Here is a 20,903-nt window from a genome sequence, read left to right as displayed (position 1 = left end):
TATATGGGAAATACGACGACAAAGATAGCCGTAACTGGAGATTGATCGAATGCGCTTTATGGTACGATATGTAACGCGGGCAAAGTTCATGACGGTGTGACAGTGAACGGTGCGATACGGGAAACTTGAGAAACGGTGGCAACGATCGGTGGAACCAACGTACGTACATACATAGAGAACGCGCGTTTTCAACAACGATCATGAGCTACAACGTGATGCCGCTGAAGAAGCACATGGAAATCACTTACCGCGTGAAATGCGTTGCGGTAGAAAACGAACGAGTGTTCGGTGATGTCTACATCACCCAAACGCAAGATCTCGTTTACCAGTCAGAGAGCTATCCTTTTCCGTCGGGATGCAGACAACAAAAACGAAACCTGATACAGCAGACCTTGAGCGGACCAAATTTCATGGAACTAAATAGCAAACAATCGACCGAAAACGCTGGTGATAAGAGTTCGCGCTGGCAAAAGCGCTCTAAGTCGATAGGAGATGAGCCGAGCATGATCGCATTTAATTATAAGAACGACAAAAATCATGATACAGTCATCAAGAGACCTAAGGTAAAATGTTCGTAAAATAAAACTAGAGATTTATCGAGCTCCTTCAGGAGAATTTTCCAGTTAACGATATAAAAAAGTGTAGTCTGCAGAATGAATTCTTTTGTTCCATTTAATAATGTTGATTTAAATTAGTGCATGAAGTTATAAAAGTTAGAATATATGTCAATATGGAATTGATCAGTCTGTTTTAGAAGTTTCCAGAGTTTATCTGTCAGTAAAATATTTGTCAAAAGAAATACATATTTAAAAATTATATTGTATATTAATCCTTTCTAATTTGCTCTCTACAAACTTGTTTCGTAATATGGACTTTCAATTTTTCTGAACTTAAGGAGTAACATCTAGGTGAACGCCTGAAAACATAGGGTAACTTTGTGAATTTTTTATTGTCAAATAATAAAATGAGTGGAAATTCTGATTGAAGGCCTTTAATGTACATATATCCAAGTACACAAAATCATTTGTGTTTAATTTTTTCTGTGTCAAGATGGCGGCGCTAAAGCTTTGCAAATGGGACTGCGTTTTTTTCATCAGGAGTTTGCAGTAGAAATGCCGTACTTAGAAAAGACAAAGAGCAACATTTTTTCATAATCTACATTAAATTTGCTAGAGAAGTACATACGTACATATGTTAAAATATTGATTTTTGTAGAAATTGTAAGAGAACATGTGAATACAAAGTTTCATTTCTACCCAAAAAATTTAATAAAAAGATATTTATAAGAAAAAAGTTTTTAACCGATCATAAAAATCATGTGTTCTCTAGAAAATTTAATTTAACAACTGCTGTAACAATTTCAAGTGGATCGGATAAAATTTGTTAAAGTTATGCTGCAAGCCAATTAAAACAACGTGGTTTCGAGAAAAACGTGTTTAAAGTTTTGAGGAACATATTATTTCATATTTAAATCGCTTTTCAAAAAACCGCTGCAAAACAACTTAAAAAAGTTTTTTATTTATAAAACCAATTGCACCTTATTTTTAAGACTCTAAAGCATCATTTTAAATAAAAAAATTTTTCGATTTTTTGAAAATTTCACCTAGATGTTACCCCTTAATTATAAATTTGTACTATCACTTTATATTACAATATTCTTCTTTTTTAAAAAAAAAATATTCTAAAGATACTGCTTAAACTTTTATTTTAGGTATATCCTCCACCCTTGCTCTGTTCGCCATTGCAGAAAGAAATCGTAATTACCTCGCTGGTAGATCAACTATTGCTAGATATTTACGGAATACCGATGGGCGACAAAGGACGCTCAGAAAGTGATTCCACGGCATCATCTTTGAAAACGCGGCCGCAACATCAATATCTACAGAAGACCCGTTTGCTTTTGAAAAGTAAGACAATTAAATACGGATATACATATAGACGTCACAGAAAAACAGTCATGTATGAAAGCTCATATCTTGACGATTAAAAGTTGTACTAGCAATGCGTAAACAAAGCACAGTAGAATAAATGTTTATTTATAATAAAATTAAAACATACAATATACTAAAAAATAAGTTGCGTAGCTATATTACATCGTTCCTCATACATCATTTTAATTTAATATAAAAAATACAATTTTAGAGGACTCTTGTTTACGTAACTTTTGAAAATAACAAACATCGTTCTTTATAAAGTATCATTTGTAAATAAACAACAAAGATCTAATGAGTTTCTTTTATGCAATCGTTGATAAATTACTTTGATAATATTTAAAAGTTCACTGAATCTTTTCAGTCTGAGAACTGCAAGTCTTTCAAAACGTCTCTTCATTATGTATATTTTAGAATAATAAAAGAAGTAGTTTCGCTTTTTGAATTTTTATCGAAAAAACCTTCACTCGAATCACATTTATTATAAAAGAATAGCGAACAGATCAGATTTCAGTTAAATTAGTTATGTACGGACAAGTTGAATGATTTACCGTAATATTCTCTAACCCACATTTTGTAAATAAGGCAACGATAATAAACTTTAAAGTTAAACGTAGATAGATAAAATGTATTTATTTGGACATATATACTACTAAAACTTTTAGCACATACCTGAAGAGTTTAGACTGTAAATATAAAAGAAATATTATGAGAAGAATAAAATTTCTCTGCATGCTTTAGATGGTTACGTTGCTAAGTGTGATAGAAGAAACATCACTGTATAAACATAGTAGGGATATAACAGTGAATTAGCTAAATTTTGAAACAAATAGGTGATATAATACTCATTCATACACGCATTTTTATCAATATTCAATTACGTTGTCAAACTATTACAGCAAGTCCTTTTTCTTAATACAATTAAGTTTTTGTTACAATAATAATCCTTTTCATTAGTAACAAAAGAAAATATTCGATATATATGATTATTTCAATTATTAAATGTTACTTCATAAAAGTAATGCATTACCGATATCGTTACATACAACGATTCATTACTTTCTACGTTACGTTTTGTAAAAAACGGTCATGTATTAAGCATTTAAAGAGCGCTTATAAGAAATAAAGTACACTTGTCAGTATTTAAATTTTTATTATAAAATATTTCGAGCACATTAAAAATAATGCGATCTGTTGAATGAACAATAACGGATTGAAGTAACGATAAAAGTAACGGCTCTGAATTCATAACCATCACTATAAAAATATAACAACGGTCCCGTTACTGTTATAGAAAAGAATAATGATCGTTATCAAACAAAAGTAACAAAACTGAGAGATAACGGCGTTACAAGTAACGCGTTATACTTTTCTACCCTGCAATTATTAACATCAACGAATGTAGACGTTATTAAGATATATATGGAAAAAGATAAAAAAAGAGCGAAATGGTTTGTGCGTATTTCTCCTTTCAGTTCTCCTCTAATAACGTCATTATTATTCTCCGGATCGTCGTTATTCGTGCAAATTTCTTTCAAAGATTTCTCGAAGCCGCACAACCTTTGGCTTTATAAATAATGCAATGGCTCGCAACCAGTTGCTGCGATATAACATGTACGTGTAACGCTTGATGCATTTGTAATATACGTGCCTTTGTGCTTTTTCGCGCTTTCAAAGTTTTCTATGAATTAACTGCGTTTTAATGAGATGAGACAGTGACGAGAGAAACTAAAGCTTGTGTTCTTTGTGATTACGCAAAACAGAAACTAACAAGAGTGTTATTCTCGTTGTTACATTTTAATAATGTCAGACTTCTCGTTGTTACGTTTTAAATCATTGACATTTGTTTTACCAGCATTATGTAGACGTTAATCTATGAAAAAGTATGTAAAAAAAAAAGCTTAGTAAAAAGAAAATTGTCAAAGACTCTAATTTTTTACACAGGAAAGGATGAACTGGAGATCCTGCTTATGACTCTACATGACCACATCATTCACACAGGGGGATTGCTTATCCGACAGCTGCGCCGAAAGGATTATCTCATAGCCAAATGTGATAAACAGTGCGATATTATCACAGCCTATCTACAAGCACACAGCGCGAAAAGAAGTAAGTGAACTCTTCGCTTTAAATATTTTCGCGTTAATCTCTCATCTTTTGAAATATTTAGTCAATGTGCAAAGCGTATTACTGGCATTTAAATTTCGCAATATAGCAAATCTCATCGTATACGAATAACTAAAAAGATAATTCCAATAATGTATTAATAATTTCAATCTTTAATTCATTTGATTCATTATTATAATATTCATCAATAATTTGCATCATCAATACTTGAACGAAAGGGAGACACAACAAAATATCTTTTATATAATTATTTTTTATTTATTTATAGGTATATAAAATATTATGTCACTGAAAAAATTATTTTATTACCTTTCTTTAAGATTTTCAAACAGTAAGAGTAGTAATGAAATTGGAAAGATGCTCGATAGTACTTAAAGATACTACGTGAGATTAAAAATTTATGGAATAAGGTAAATGGTAGTTCCGGGAAAAGAAGCTTATCACCCATGCTGGAAATATCCTACGAAAACTGTTAAAAGATGTAAAAATATTGCCGTAAAGCGTTTTGTATGCTTCTTGAACCGACCTGCTTTGCAATTTTTATATTACATTCCGGAAAATATACTAAGATGTCTTATGAATATTCAATAAGATGTTGCAAATTACAACGGTAGAGTGTTGATAACGCGTTTTCGTCGTTTGCATTACTCTACATTCTCGATTTTGCAGTTAGTTTAGTTAGATATAATGAATGATTGCGCATAAAATAAATGTATATTAAAATGATAAATACCTTTTCATTTAATTATAAGAAAAAAGATAATTACCACAAATTACTTTTCCGTTTCAAAAAAATTACGTATTCTAGCGATTTCTACGTAGGTTTCACTAGAATGCAACTTCAGATCTCAAGAGATCAAAGACATTTAGTTTCTTCTTCTATTAGCTTTCCTCTTCAGGGTACGAAGTTCTCTTTCAGAGCAATTTAATTCTAGAATTTTTTAATGTGCAACTCTTACCCCAAATTTTTAATATGGCTATAAGAAACGTGATGAGAAATAGAAATTACATAGTTTATATACCATACAAACTTAGAGCTAAATTGTATAACTTATATAAATTGTAAATTTATTATATACGCGCGTTTTATCCAATTTCTATCATATTATTTCCTTTTATTGCCATTCTTTTATCGTAACATAATACGTGACAGAAATTCTTGATTGTTTCACGGTTTCATATTATTTATTTATATCTCTGCAGCGGTGAACACCGTGAAATGAACGTGAGCTAGAAACTTGATGTAATATACCGATCAAGTTGTCGAGATAGTTCTCGAGAGAGCCATCTGAATGTCGCGAAGAAGTCTTGGCGTCATCAAGTTGCCGTGGTCGCGAAGAAATGAGCTTTCGGTGATCAATAATTACACTTTGCTGCGACCGCCGGAGCAAGCCACGCATGCTCCGCGTACAATACCACGAGCCAAGTTTCAACGTGGCGTCATTGATAAAGTTTTGATACTGTTGCGCGTTCGCAGCCAGATATACGCGCCGCAACTTTCCTCATCCGTCCTCCGCAAATTACCGGCGTTTAACCGGTGCGATGAACTCGAGGAACAGAGAATTTCGCGATGATGAATGCGCGCGAAAAGAAACGACAATTACTTTAGTTGTAAAGAAGCAATTTTGACGTAGGTTTTTCCTCTCGAAGAATCTTCACGTTCTTTCCGCGGATTTAAACTTCCGCTAATTTGACTACATGCATCTGGTGACAGATAACTCAACTTGAAAATCACCGCAAATTGTGTTTTATATATACACTGAAAAACTAAGGTTTATTTAATATTCGTTTAAATAGTATATACTAACAGTAAATAAATATTTATTTTAATAAGAGAAATACTTAAATCAAATTAATGGCACTTTTATTGAATAATTGCATTTCATCGATGACAAATTTTTTAAAATCGAATAGATTATAAAAGACATATCTTCTCTTGACTTTCCCTTTTTCTATAGATTTTTGATTCTGGAAGAAAAGAGGAAATTGAGATCCGCAAACTTTAGATTACATCTCACGAATTCGTATTTGACAAATCGCTTCTAACAAATATATTTGCTGCAGTTTCCTCCGATCGTTTTACCGCTGCGTCGCGTCGTCTGCGATTTATTGATCTCACGTATTTTTGAATGACCTATCATTTTTACACCAGATAAGATGAATTCGATATTCCGAGCCAGCTCGCGAATGTTACCTATGAACTTTCTGTGCCATTAACCCAGCAACATTAAAAGCTCAACGACCGCCCTTATACGGAATAAACATGTAACAAGCTACACGATGCGGAAACTTCCTGATGATCGAAATGGTTATGAATTTCTTGAATCGCGTTTCCATAATGCAACGCTTATAACGGTAGATTGCTTGTGAATGTGAGCAATTAATCATGGCTATTCAAATAACAAGTTTTGTGTTGTTTATGCGCGATATTAATGTGAATGTAAAACCTTGAAAGTTAAGAGATTAATGTAGTCTTCTATATTATACATATATAATAAAAATGTAAAGAAAATATAATATTTTTTATTTCTTTTATATATATATATATTAAAAATAATATCGTATGTATTCCTTTTTAATTGTAATCTGTTACTCTCTCTCTCTCTCTCTCTCTCTTACAAAAAAATACTGTTTGTTATATTCTTTAAAAGAATTAATGATAAACTTGAAATGACATGGAAAAAATTACTCTTTCATTTTGTTAGATGTATTGTACTGCACGCGAAATACAAGATAATATTCCTAAAGATATCTATTATTTAGTTATAATAAAGAATTATACGGTCTTAGATGTAGAACTATACTGACTGAACACTAAGTAGCAATTGTTTTACTAATAAAACAGTTTGACATTCCATACGTGTCGTACTTGATCAAATTACGTTGAATTAGCGAATATATGCTGCTTCGTCAATATGATACACTGTCAATTCAGGAGACACACATCACAATAATTAGATACGAAACAGATATTATGCTACAGATAACACAAATATAAAATTTATTTATTATAAATCTAAAATATGAACATCACATTTATGACATGAAGAAATTTATTAACAAAAGGTATATCATATTTATAGAAAATATATATTTAGTCAAAGTATTTTTTACACATCCATATTATTATTTACATTACGTTAGACAAATATGTTTACATTTTTAGCTATAATTAAGCGATTCAGCAGATATATGTGTATATCTACTAAAGCTTCGATTTCTCGTAATGGTGTTAACTATTTTGAGTGACCCACAAAACGGTAAAATCAATGATGATATCAATCCTAAAGTTGTAAATGTTTTTTTTCACCGATAAATTATTTTATTCCTAACAATATATGTTAGAAAATAATTTATTCTCCGGAGGATTCTAAATGCAGGAAGAATAAATTAATATAAATTATATACATAAATTCTACATAGAAACTGATGGACTAATTATTTTTTAAATTAATTACGTGTTTAATATTTCTTTATCAATGTTATAATATAATAATTAGCTTTGACATATTTAGCTTATTTTCCCCAATTTATTTCACGCTTTCGATTGTTACATGCGGCGTTACATTACATTTTAAAAAATAATCTCTTACAAAGATATGCGATTTTGAATTATGTAAACATATGTAAAACAAAGAATACATAACAAAGTTTCTGTATAATAATTAACATGGAACATTAAAAATTTAATTTTCACGTTCGCTTGATATAATAATAATCTCTCTTCGTACAGGATTACACATTAGATAAAGTCGCGTCACGCTGCTCCACTTAATCGAGACTCGTAGCCATTAATCCCTTCACAGATGAATTATTCAGAGTAATAAAAATTTAACAGCCCGTGGCCCGCCATATCGTATATGCCGATATTTGCTATCGTTAAGATGTCAAAGATTAATTTTTTTATTTAAAGTGAAATTCTTCAATTGAGTTTGAAGAGCCTCAGGCATTCAAACTGCTCAAATTAAAACGTTTGGTTTAGCAAATAATGAATTTGTGTATTATGTAATGAATTAATTTTTTTTAAATATAAGACCTATTCGCTATTAATATCTTGCGTGTGGTTAAATGCTCTACTTTCGTTTTTCATATATATATATATATATATATATATTCTAAATTTTTTAGACTCTCACTTTAAAAAATGATGATTGAGCCAGTTTTGAAAAAACAGTATCTCAATTTTCAGTCTTTAAGAGTGAAATTTCTTTTTAAAGTGACTTTTTAAGGTGACAAATTTATTCAAAAAGATTTATAGAATATAATATTTTAATATTACAAAAATATTTTGCAAACGTTTCTGTATTAGAACATAATTCGATTTATAACCAAATTTAATATTTTGACATTTAATATTTTCTCATGTGCTAATCTAATAATTTTCATAATTTCCATGTATAATACGCGTGGGATGATTATGCAATCTCACATGAATGTAGGAAAAAATATTAAAACAACAATTCTATAATGTTAAAAGATCGCTTTAGTCTCATAGTTGATTCACAATTATAATATGAATTAGAGAAAGACTTTTTCGACAAGTTTTTCAGAGTATGGGAAATTTTTTAAATTCCACAATTGTGAAGCAGCAATTTCAAGCATATTCTTTCTGAATTGATCAGATATATAGGGGTGAAATAATGTAAAGTGAGAAACTGCGTAATAAGCGCATGCGTTGTAACGGGAGTGGCAGCACGTATAGAATCACTACGCCACGGGGTTGAAAACGGCGACTCGTGGAAGAACGACGATAGTGCCTACTGCAGGATTCCACGAGGAGGCAGCCGCCCCTCGCGGTAACCCCCTCGCCGTAGTTCTCATTGCTGGGTTTTGCGCGCGCGCAAGTTACCCTATCCATTATCGTTCAGCTGACTCGGCGCACTCGTCGTATGAAGACGCTCCTCCAGGTGCTTCGGACAGCTGTCGGAGCGTCGTCGCGACGCCGACGTCGCGGAAATTCCGGACAATCGAAAGCAGACTGACGGCGATCTCCTCTGCACACAAAGTGCGCGCTCGCGTTTCTGGATGGTTTCGTCAAAATCGTGTCGCATGACGGACATGCATGTCGAGGTCGTTCGCTTGTGGTGCATCCGTGCTTCACAATGTACTGATGTACATTGATGTGTCGCGCTGCATAGTCAACGACGACGACAACGATTGCCCGACAGCGCGCTGTCGAGTCTCGACATAAAGATGGTACGATCCGATGACACGCTAATCTCATTCCGTCGAAGTGTCAAAGTACTGCGTTTGTTTAATATCATCCCTCGCGAGTAAGTATGAATTTTCGGCTACCGTCGATGATCCAAATTGTGATTGGTATACTGTGAATGGCGGTGGAGTGCACGTTTAAATCTCAGTTGCTTCGCGAACGCGTGCGTTTAATGAGAAAAAATATGCGTCGTATATTGGGTCAATTCCTTTCACGCATATAAACGACAAAACTGTGATTTCTAGAACAATCTATATTGAGGCTTTAAAAAAATTAAGGAAAGAAAATAATGACAAAGGTGAAAGAGCTAAAGAGAGCGACCATAACATATTTTGAATTATATTTTAAATTAATTAGAATTAAATTTTAATCGGCAAGTATAGTTTCTTTCTACGTTCACTCATAAAAAAAGTGTTTAATTTTGAGATATTGAAATGTTTTATTTTTATCTCCGTTTTTTATATTTTAAAGATGTTTTAATTTTAGGCTAATTCTACAATGTGCTTTTTGTTTCCTGTTTCTTGCTGTTTGTCTCTGTTTGTCTCTTGCCTTTTTAATCAAGAAGGCAAGAGACAAACAGCAAGAAACAGGAAACAAAAAACACATTGTAGAATCAGCCTTAGACTTTTTAAATAAATAAAACACGATGTTTGGATTTAAAATATTAAAATGTTTCAAATGGAAGTACTTTTAATGAAAATATTTTTATAAAATTATTTTGTGTGTGTAAGATAAATGTAAAAAACACTATATAATAGCTTGATATTCTTTAATATCTACAAATTATTTTTTTCAGTAATGAAAGTGTATGTGTGCGTTACTCAATTGAAATTAGTATGCCGGTTTATTTCATTTATAAAAGCATATTAATTTTTTAATTTTAATTATTCTTCAAGTTCCAATTTGTTGCACATATTTTAGTTTTTATATATTTTTACGAAAATATTAGATCATATTTCAATTGAAATAAACTATAAACTGTTCGTAAGATATGAAATGATTGATATATGAATCCTTAATATCTCATTGAAAAATATAATGCGATCGATATTACAGAAAGTTGTGATCAATCAAGTGAATCTTTTCAGACTTCCGGAGGCAAATTATGGACAAGATAAAAAATTTCTCGAGGTTCGCCACTTGCATTTTCTTCCATTGATAATAGCTTTTTAGAACTTTTAGAATCATAAAGAATAACTCATAATTCAAATTGCACTTATACTCAATTTTAACAGTTCTTGTTTTATTGTAATTGCTAAATTTACCGTTTTAATATCCATTTTAAAACCATATTTAAAACGAAGCAGAAACAACAACGAGTAAAATTTATGTGGTCACGATAACCGTGACTGATTTAAGTCACCTATGAATCTCTTTCTTCCATATTGCACGCACAAGCAGATTGTTCCCGTCTAGAATAAAATCGCGAGTCTAATAAAAAAATCTAACGTTTCAGTTTCCTTAATTCAACATTTATTTTGCAAACTCTCTTGTTATTTCTTAATTAATTCTAGTCTCATGATATCTAGTCTCACAATATCAAAAACACGCCTAACAATCTAACGCAATGCTTGATTTGAAAAGAACTAATTGCATGAAAGGCATAAATATAACTTTAAATAGAGAAACGATAAGTCCTGCATGCATCTTCTTAATTGCATTGTAACCAGTCGCGATCGGATTAACTGCTCGAGCATTTTATCGGTTTCATCAGCTGCTGGTGAAGTAAAAATCGATTTTATTATCAGCTTGGCGACTCTTATCAATGATTATCTGTATTTTACTGTGGCCAAGCTAGAGCGGGATTTTTTGCATTAGGCAGATCAACACGTTAATTAGGATGTGTTAAGTTATACTCTAATGTAAACAAAAAATTTAATATTGTAATCAACAAATATGTATCCTATGCCTAAATAATGAGATCTTAAGAAGCAATCTTTTACAATCTATAGATATTTACGTATATACGTATGTATATGCTATACATGTATTGCAATGCATGGGTATCTACATTGTGATGCTTGTAACAGGTGGTACAGCTATACATATGGCACGAAAAGAACAAAGAATAATGTTTTGTTGAATTTTTGGTTGGATAGTGAATCAAATGGTTACTTGATAAAAATTAAAGAACACACACTTACGCTTCATTGAGATTATATACTACATGGGTGAAAAAATAATTAACTGAAATTTACCTTGAATGTAACAATAAAGTTAAGATTACTTATTAACTGACCTGACATAATATAATATATTATGTATATAGTATTTTCGCATTATTTTATAAAATCATATTTGTACCAAATTGCAACGCTCTCTACGATTAACAAAATAATATAAAAGAATCTGTATTGTGAAATCACGTTAATATCAATAAAATATGATTTCTTAAAAATACGATCACGGTAGTTTCGCACAGATGAGTGCAGGACTTACTTAGAATTTTAAGTTAACGGATCGACCGACTTTTCAGAGTCAGAGTCACTGTAAAAACATCGTGTATTCGAGAGGAACATCGCGATCCATTGCGAATAAAAAGAATCCCACGAGAATAAACCGAGGAACAGCCGATCATGAATCACGAGAACGGTTGAGAGCAGCGTACGCGCGACATAATAAAAGACGTGAGAGATGAAAATGAAACGATGAAGAAGAGAGAGTGGCGCTTCTAATTGGAGGATGAACGGATTTTTCAATTCCCTCAAAAACCTCGCGTCCGGTGCTACCGGCTCTGCCCCAAGATACGAAGAGCTGGAAGGTGAAGCGACAGTTTCTGTAAATCTATCTCGCATGCTAATGTCCTCTCATGCTGCACGCGCACAACGTAATCAACCTTGCGAAACCACACGTTCATACACACATGCAGACTACATGTGAGCTAAATGCTCGTAAATTAAATTCTGTTAAATACTGCTGCAGGGGTGCATAGACTACGATACATTGCAACGTTAACTTAATGCAAGCTAAGATGAGTATCACATATAGCTCCGACATGCTTTGTTTACAGCTTGAAGCGCCGTAGTTGAGCCTTTTTATTTCTAAGTATGAAATAAAATGTAAAGTAATTAAATAAGCTTACACTCTTATACCATGTTGCCGTTACGGAAATCTAAGGAAACATAATTTCTTTTTTTTTTTTTTTTAATTCGATAAAACATGAGAAGATAATAACGTCACGTATCACGTAAGTTCTTAATTTTACGTTAACACACTTGATATAAAGTTGTAAAGATAAAACTATGTTTTCATTAGCTATTTTTTAAATAGTTTCACTATAGATATTACTGTTCTTCAAATTTATATAATGTTAAGATTTTAAATGTAAGATAGAATGGAACAAATATCTGCTAATTCGCTTGTAAGTCTATCGAATTGAACTAATAGCAAATGCATTTATCGCTATTTCCACACAAGATACAATTTCCATTTAAAGTGCTGTATACGTTTGATAATACTGAAATATATAAATATATATATCCATAAAATGTAATGCGTGGCACGTTTAATTCGTAGTTAATTTGATGAGAATTGTATCTATACTATTCGATTGTACAGTTATTCGCTGCAGTCGTAAAATTTATAGTATTGACTAACACTTTTATGTGTTATTAATGAACTACTTTAAACTGTGAATTGCAAGTGGCGTTGTATATTAAATCGCACTTGTCGCAAAAATATCAAGAGCAATATTAAAATTAATTTAATGTAGGAAAGCGCCAGTTTATTTTACTCCAATAGTGTACAGCAAACATTTTGTTTGCTACTTCGTCCAAATTTCAGAAAATATGGCAAAACAAAAGTAATAAACAATATAAAATGCAACATACTTGTAGCAGTTCTAATGAAATACGTTCGACACGTGCAACAACAATACAAGACAAAATACAGATTGTTCTAAAAGCAGGAATAATATCGATTTTACACATCATCGGGTACGGTTGGAATGGTTTATTCAGCCATTAATAGAATTCCACCATCAACTTACATTCGTTTATTCGAAGATACTGTGAGATGACAATAGACAATATTGCTATTGCACCGATTCGTTCATATGGAAATTGAATGTTTTCAATGCATGCTTCATTGATATGCGCAGGTTAACATGCGACGTAAACGCGTGGATGCGATGTTATTTACTACCTTAAGAATTTTGTAGGATTATTTCTACTCAAACTAGCAATTCTTCAGTGACGTTGTCATAGAAACGATCATGCAACCCTTCTATTAAATGTTAAAGGCGATCGAGTTTGCTTTACTCTGCGACTTTCTCAGTCACTTGTATCGAATCGAACAGGACGGTTATTGTACCTTCACAAGTTAAAGATTCATAAAATATTCAAATTATCATTTCAAATCGAACATTAAAGTATTCACGCATTTATGTCAATCAAGCTTTCTTGATTATTATTGGTTCGATTCAAATGAATATTTATTTTTACTGTGGTTACAAAGCAATGGATTCTCTCTGTGATTCATGATGTATATCGTAATTGACGTACTGATGTATTTATAATTAGTTAACACTGTTAACAAGATAGAGTATTTTATGAACTGCAAAAGAATTACAATTTATGAAGTATAACTTTGTTAGCTAAAGTGTGTATTCTGAAAGTAGATTATTTTATAGTAAAACGTTTTTAATAAATCTTTTTTTAAATTTTAGTCGAAGATACAAAAATGAGGTTCAGTTTGACTCCGCAACCGGGAGAAAGTGGTTTCATACAATGGTTAGACGCGATGAAAATGGTTGCCAAATTACAAGGAGGGATACCACCGGAATTTCGAAAAAGGGTGAGTGCCTTACGATTTGCTTTTACGTAATGAATTATTCATGAAAGAGCACAGCATGGAAAATATAAAAAATTCAAAGAATTCATAACTAGAAGTGTACAAGAAATAAATTATTATTCTTCTGCAGTTGTGGCTAACGTTGGCGGAGCGTCATCTGGATCAACGCGGCGTAGATTGGAAGCAGGCTGAGAAGGTCTGTTTCAACGAGTGGAGTAATCCTGACGACGAAGAACTCGGCATACAAATTGTGAAGGTAAGTGTCTAATTGTTCAGCACTAAGCCGCACATAACCGCGTAACAAATTTCGACATAAATAGTTGTCCGCACTCAGAGAAAAAGTGCAAAACAGCAGTGATGAGTACATAGATGACAACTATATAAGTTTTGTATTATGTAGAATTAATGTACATAGTTAAATAAACAATTTCATGTTAACTATAAAATAGTCTATTCAATTATGTACATTAATTTTACATATAAAATATATAGTTGCCATCTATATATATAGGTATAATAATTACTATATTGTGTTTTGTATACTATAACGTTGAGAAAAAGAACGGTATAGTATCTATTGTTTTTTTTTCTTTATGTGTTTTACAGTATATATAATAAAAATAAGTTTTCCTTTTTGTACAGTTCTAAAAAACGTTAACGTTAATTATTGCATTATTAAATAAAATGTTTTAATTTTTTTTTAAACCTTTTTGATAAGAGAATTCAAAGAAACTTGAAGTTATTCAAACAATGTAACTTAAACAATGTAACTTCCTGTATGATATCGTCTGCACGACATGCTCAGTTTGTCGAGCTATCTCCGAAATAAAGGGCGACCCGGTTAATTCAACGAGAAGAACATCTCTAGATGCGCAACTCCGAAAGGAGCATTTAGAGAGATGGCGATACATTTACTTTGATATACTTTAAAATTCGTGGCACGAAAATATCATGTCATAAACATAACTTTGTAGTTCATAAATGTTTCAACTGGTTAAAAGGAATAAGCTAAAGAAACTAAAGATAGGAAGCTGAATGTTACGTAATATGGTTTAGATTAAGGCGAGTACAATGCATAATTAGAACAAGTAGCTCTTCTAAAAATAAACTGCAATCTAATACGCGATCTATATGAGCGCGTCAAGTTACATCAACTTCACATAAATTTATAGTCCTAGTCCTGATTATTATTAATTACGCTCAATTATGTTCGAATTGTTATAGATCGTGATATATCACGACCTATAACGACAAATAACTAATAGTCACAACTTACTTTTGTAATTAATGTTCACCTAGGTCGTAATCATTTCATTGCGTGTTAATAAAAATTTTCCAGCGGAAATTAATATTTACTGCTTTTTAATCCTCATTCAATTGTTTACTCGCACTGTTATCAAATGATTTGATACATTAATTATCTATTCATGCGCTACACATATTATGAAAATTTAATACGTTCTGTGCCGGGTCAATTTATGACCCCATGTAGTGTAGGTCACTAATGATCCAATTATTTGTTCATGTTCGCTATATTTGTTAATCAATTGTTACATATATATTTGTAAATAACATGTATTTCAATGATTACAAAAATTAGAAAAATAATTATACGAGTAAAAGTTTAATATATCAATATTGTATTGTATATATATCATAATTATCCACTAAGATATAAAAAATATTTTATAACTATGTTTTTTTTATCATTCTTTGAAAAAGAAATGATTCTTTTTTTATAATATCAAATAACTTGAATGGAAAGTCCAGTGTAGATCCGGTGATCCATACGGCACGGAACGTGTTAATGAGAAGTCTCAGATAAATTATGAAAAATTAAGTTGGCTGCAATTGCACTGGTGTGCGTAATTACGCTGCTGATTCGACAAGGCTCAAAAGTTACCGAAGCAATCTTCAGCTAATTCAACAACGTAAAAGTCGTTACAATTCGCAGGACCTGCACAGAACAGGCTGCAGCCTGTTTTGCGGTGCTGCTGGCCGGGACAATCAAGCGGTGCTTCGTCGGGTATTACTCGGTTTCGCTCGTTGGAACAAGTCCGTGGGCTACTGCCAGGGTTTGAATGTTCTAGCCGCCCTCGTTTTGCAAGTAATGGACCGCGCGGAATCTTCGGCTGTAAAGGTGATGATATATTTAATAGAAGGTGTTCTACCAGAGGGCTATTTCGCCGACAATTTGCGAGGCCTCTCTGTGGACATGGCAGTATTTCGGGACCTTTTGCGTTCGAGGTTGCCGAAATTGTCCAAGCACCTTGAGGCGCTCCAGAGTGATGCGAAGGATAAAGCGACGGGTACGTAGAGTTGATGAAATAGAAACTTGAGGGGATGAGCGTAAGAAATACAGAGACGCGCTTGGCGATGGGGTATTGCGATGACACAGCTGGAAATTGAGATGTATACAGTTTCGCTGAACGAGTACCTTATAGTATCGACATTGGAAATAAAATATATTTTATCCTCTTAAAATGTTTATGTAACGTTTGCATGTGATGATGCAGTAAACATTTCAATTCTTTCAAGTAAATGTAAATATTTTCAAGATGACCAAGATGACGTCTTTAAACCAAAATAATTAGAAAATCAATCGATTCTATTCTATATAGAAATACCATTTAAATAAAACATTTATACTTAAAAAGAATTCGTTAAATTGAAATTAATACATGATACTTTTTTATCGTAGTAACGATAATTTCTAAACAATTTAACTTAATTTATTTCCATTGCGCTCACTTTTCTTGATCGGAGATTATTATAATAAATAATAATATTCGTTGGTTTTCAGGAAGTAGCTACGAGCCGCCGCTCACGAATGTGTTCACCATGCAATGGTTCCTTACACTTTTCTGCCACTGTTTACCACAGGAAGCAGTGCTTCGTGTCTGGGATCTGATATTTCTCGAAGGTGATGAAGTACTCCTTAGAACGGCACTCGCTATCTGGGAAGGCCTCTCAGAGTGAGTTTTAAATTAAATTAAATTTACTAACATTACGTAACAAAATTACATATCTATTATTTCTTTGATTATTACATATAACAAATAAAATGTCTAATTGTGTTTCTATAGTCGCATAATGACCGTAACATCAGCGGACGAGTTTTATAGTATAATGGGAGTTCTCACGAGAGAAATGCTAGAATTCACCGATACAAATAATCTCATTAAGGTTGAGTACCATTATACAGAGTTTGATAACGAAAATGTAATTCGATTAAAAGATTCTGCATGATAATATTTTCTGCTTTTATGATTATGTTATCTATTACAAATTGCTATACATATCTGATATCACAAATAATAATTCATATGCGAATTGTTTTGGCAGAACATTGTTAGCATGGGACCCTTACATGGTGTAACAAGCTTGAGAGAAAAGCATCGATATAACATCACCCCGTGGGCGCGCAAACTAAGTGATGATGATGACAGCGAAACAGAAGAAGATGAGAGATTAGCTGTAGCGGCTGCCATGTTCAGTATGGCTCAACGTATAAAGAAAGGTAATCATTTTCTTTTAATATGAATCCAATGAATATTTCAACAATGTTAAAATAAAAAAACATGATAAGGCACGTCCTACCAACGTTTTATATAAAGATGTGAACATCATAATGTTGCCTTACACAAACTGCATTTTGAATATCAATATATTTTATAACATCAATATATCAACATGTATAATTATAATATAATGATATTATAAGATAATGTAAAATAGGATAACTAGCTTTAAACCAGAGTATCTTCGGCTCAAATTTTTGTAATGCTCAAACAGCAGTGATCCAAAATCGGAATATAAGATGTTTTAAAGCCGTTCAGAAATTTCAATTTTGATTATGCAAGTTGTCTAAGCATTTTCTAAAATTTGGGCTATAATTACCTGATTTTGTAGTATATACTTTTTTTACGATCATATTAAAAATGAATTTATTAGCTAATTTAACGAACATTTCATATATTGTATTTCAAAACACAACAAATTAAACTTTTAATGTTTTGTAGATGTCATGCATTACGAATATTAGATACAATTGTTATCTTAAGTTACAGCAGAATTTGTTTTGCAAAAGAAACATGAAGGCTTAAAATATCATATTGACCAATATCTATCTTATTTGTTTTTTTTAAAAAAATTATCGATTTCAGATCGTTTACCTTCGACAATAGGAGCGTTACAAGCGATGGCACCCAGTAGCGATCGAGAACGCCTTGCTTTAGATATTAGTACACTAAAGCAGCAATATGCAAAACTACGGGAGAGGCAGCGACAAGCACATATAATACTTTCTGGTAATGACAGATGAGTATGGCAAGCGTTCTATAATTGCATAGTTATAAAAATTTAAGCTTTAATACATTCTTTAAAATTTATATTGTAAGAAATAATATACAATATAAATTCTAGAAAAAGACAAATCTTCAATAGAACGGTATCTAATTAAAAATAAAAAAAAAATGTTTTATCACATTCATATACATATATGTGAGACTTTAAATTGCAATATAAATTATAATATAAATATGCACTACAACAGGGCGAGGCATTTAAAACAGGTCACTTGAATAACTCGCTTGTTTTTAACAGTAGAAAGAAAATGTGCGAAATACGAAAGCGGAAATAGTCAATATAATTTTTATCTATATATTTCGCAAGACACGCAGTTCGATCGATAGATAAATTCAAACTAATCAGTAAATATGGATAATGCTATATGCGATTTAATGTTTATTTTTACATACCGTGATACACTTGAAGACGATTAGCGGTATACGAACAAGCAGAAAAGACACGAAATTATTCGAAGAGTGCCTTGAAACAATTTATTTTCCATTCAATTATTTTCCATTATTAATTGACTTTGCGTATCGTTGAATAACCTTAATTATAGGTCTGTATTCGTCTTAGAATGCTATATCAGCATGTAAAAAAAACATCATTCTATTAAAAAAAAACAGATTTGACCTTTATTACCTATCCTTTACGCCTCCACCTACAAAACAATTATTGACATCACATAAGTGCTCCTCGAAACCAAGCAACTTTTGTTTGATACTTTTCTTTCTATTGTTAAAAACAAGCGAGTTATTCAGATGATCTGTTTTAAATGCCTCACCCTGTATACGTTCATTGAATAAGTTGGATTAAATGAGAAACGATCAAATCGCTATTAAGGAATAAATTGGTTGTATAAATGTGATATATAATTATCGAATAAATATTCACATTACATTATTGCAAACAAAGATTCCATAACAATTTCTCTACTGTCAATATTAATTGAAATTATTAGGTTACCACGTAACGTTGGAACTATATGAAAATTCCACATTTCTCGCGTTGTATGTATCTTTATAATCGAAAAACGTGCGTAGGTTTGATGATACATGTTATGAAAGCTTTATGAACAGCAATACATTAGCGCAATAATACTTATCTTCTACTTGTCACCATAAGCCAGCTTATTTTATATTCATGAATGAAACTAAATTTACGTTTGTGTTTACGGTTGGACTATCGTCATATTTCAATACGGACGAGTATACACGATAACGATCGTCGTGACCTTTCGAGATATTATGACCTATCACGTAAAAATCAAAAGTTGCAACTCTGCGTGATATGCTTCAATTTGAAATAGCCGCTTCATACACCTTCTTGATAGATGAATGAAATCCGTATGACGTTCAATCGCAGCACACGCCGATAAACTCAAAACTGTGACATTTTCATAATAAAATACATTTCCAAAACTGAATTAAAAATGCATTTAAAAATATACTAGGAATTTACGAACTTTATAAGGACGAGGTATTTAATAATAAACCATAATATGAATTATCAATCTTTTACTACCCCAACTTGTTTAATTTTATATAGCAATAAACCTAACTAAATGTTAGAATTATTATTTTATATAAAGAATATAAACGTTTTATAAAAAGAGACGAATGAAACGAATGATTTCCTTTCTATTATAACGTAACAATATCTTTTCATTAACCAATATATTAAAGGAAAAACACAATAGCAAAACAATGACAAAGATTTCATTTCATACAGCAAAAGCGCAGAAATTCTTTTATCGATATTTCCATCAGAAGGAAAAACAATAGCAAAACAATGACAAAGATTTCATTTTATATAGCAAAAGCACAGAGGTTCTTTTATCGATATTTACATTAAAGATTGCATGTACATACATACTAGGACTATTTATCAATCCACCTTATCTAACAGTAAAATATATATAAGCACTATTCTTATTCTCTAAACGATTTCTTATATTCTAGCCGCGTGTGCGCGTCAGACCATGGTACCTCCGCCCACTTCCACAGCCATGAATCATCTGTTAGTGGGTAAAAATGCCCTCGTAAGTGGAAAGAATCGACCATTGAGTTTGCCGTCTGCTACTGCCACATCGAAATTACGGCCGGCAGTACTTCATAGTCCGAAAAGTCGCAGAGACAGGCAAGGTGTCACGCTTCATTGGAAAGACGCGAAAAGGCCGAAGCAAAGAGCCGGCGACGCTGGTGGTAAGTGCACTTCATTGTCAGAAAAAGATAATTCAATAAAGAAGCAGTCTTTACTTAATATACGTATTCAGAAATATTACAAACAAGGTACAGTTTTAAAAATATTTCTATAACGGGATAATGTACGGAATATGCGAGTTATTTTTTAAATATGTACAAAAGTATAAAATATATATGAGATGTGTGGAAGCAATTAAAAGATATAAATAACAATAAAATATAAATAATGATTAAGATAGAAAATGTATTTTTTTTTAATATTAAAAATATGAATTATATATTTATATA

General features: G+C 31.9%; 1 protein-coding gene across 1 annotated transcript in view; it reads left to right on the top strand.

Annotated features, from left to right (window-relative positions):
• The first annotated feature begins 200 nt into the window (after nucleotides 1-200).
• LOC108773190 (uncharacterized) overlaps nucleotides 201-20,903 on the top strand; it is a 26,088-nt gene continuing 5,385 nt past the window's right edge. Inside the window, exons 1-11 of the mRNA XM_018538917.1 lie at nucleotides 201-563; nucleotides 1,712-1,907; nucleotides 3,876-4,040; nucleotides 13,937-14,064; nucleotides 14,192-14,317; nucleotides 16,016-16,370; nucleotides 16,865-17,036; nucleotides 17,148-17,247; nucleotides 17,407-17,581; nucleotides 18,228-18,371; nucleotides 20,373-20,615. Of these exons, the coding sequence (XP_018394419.1) occupies nucleotides 201-563; nucleotides 1,712-1,907; nucleotides 3,876-4,040; nucleotides 13,937-14,064; nucleotides 14,192-14,317; nucleotides 16,016-16,370; nucleotides 16,865-17,036; nucleotides 17,148-17,247; nucleotides 17,407-17,581; nucleotides 18,228-18,371; nucleotides 20,373-20,615 (2,167 nt within the window). The remainder of the gene's footprint in view (nucleotides 564-1,711; nucleotides 1,908-3,875; nucleotides 4,041-13,936; nucleotides 14,065-14,191; nucleotides 14,318-16,015; nucleotides 16,371-16,864; nucleotides 17,037-17,147; nucleotides 17,248-17,406; nucleotides 17,582-18,227; nucleotides 18,372-20,372; nucleotides 20,616-20,903) is intronic.

The sequence above is a fragment of the Cyphomyrmex costatus genome, unplaced genomic scaffold (assembly GCF_001594065.2).
Source record: "Cyphomyrmex costatus isolate MS0001 unplaced genomic scaffold, Ccosl1.0 scaffold2, whole genome shotgun sequence".
Taxonomy (NCBI): domain Eukaryota; kingdom Metazoa; phylum Arthropoda; class Insecta; order Hymenoptera; family Formicidae; genus Cyphomyrmex; species Cyphomyrmex costatus.
The sequence above is the reverse complement of the archived record's forward strand: the minus strand, read 5'-3'. Positions and strand labels throughout refer to the sequence as shown.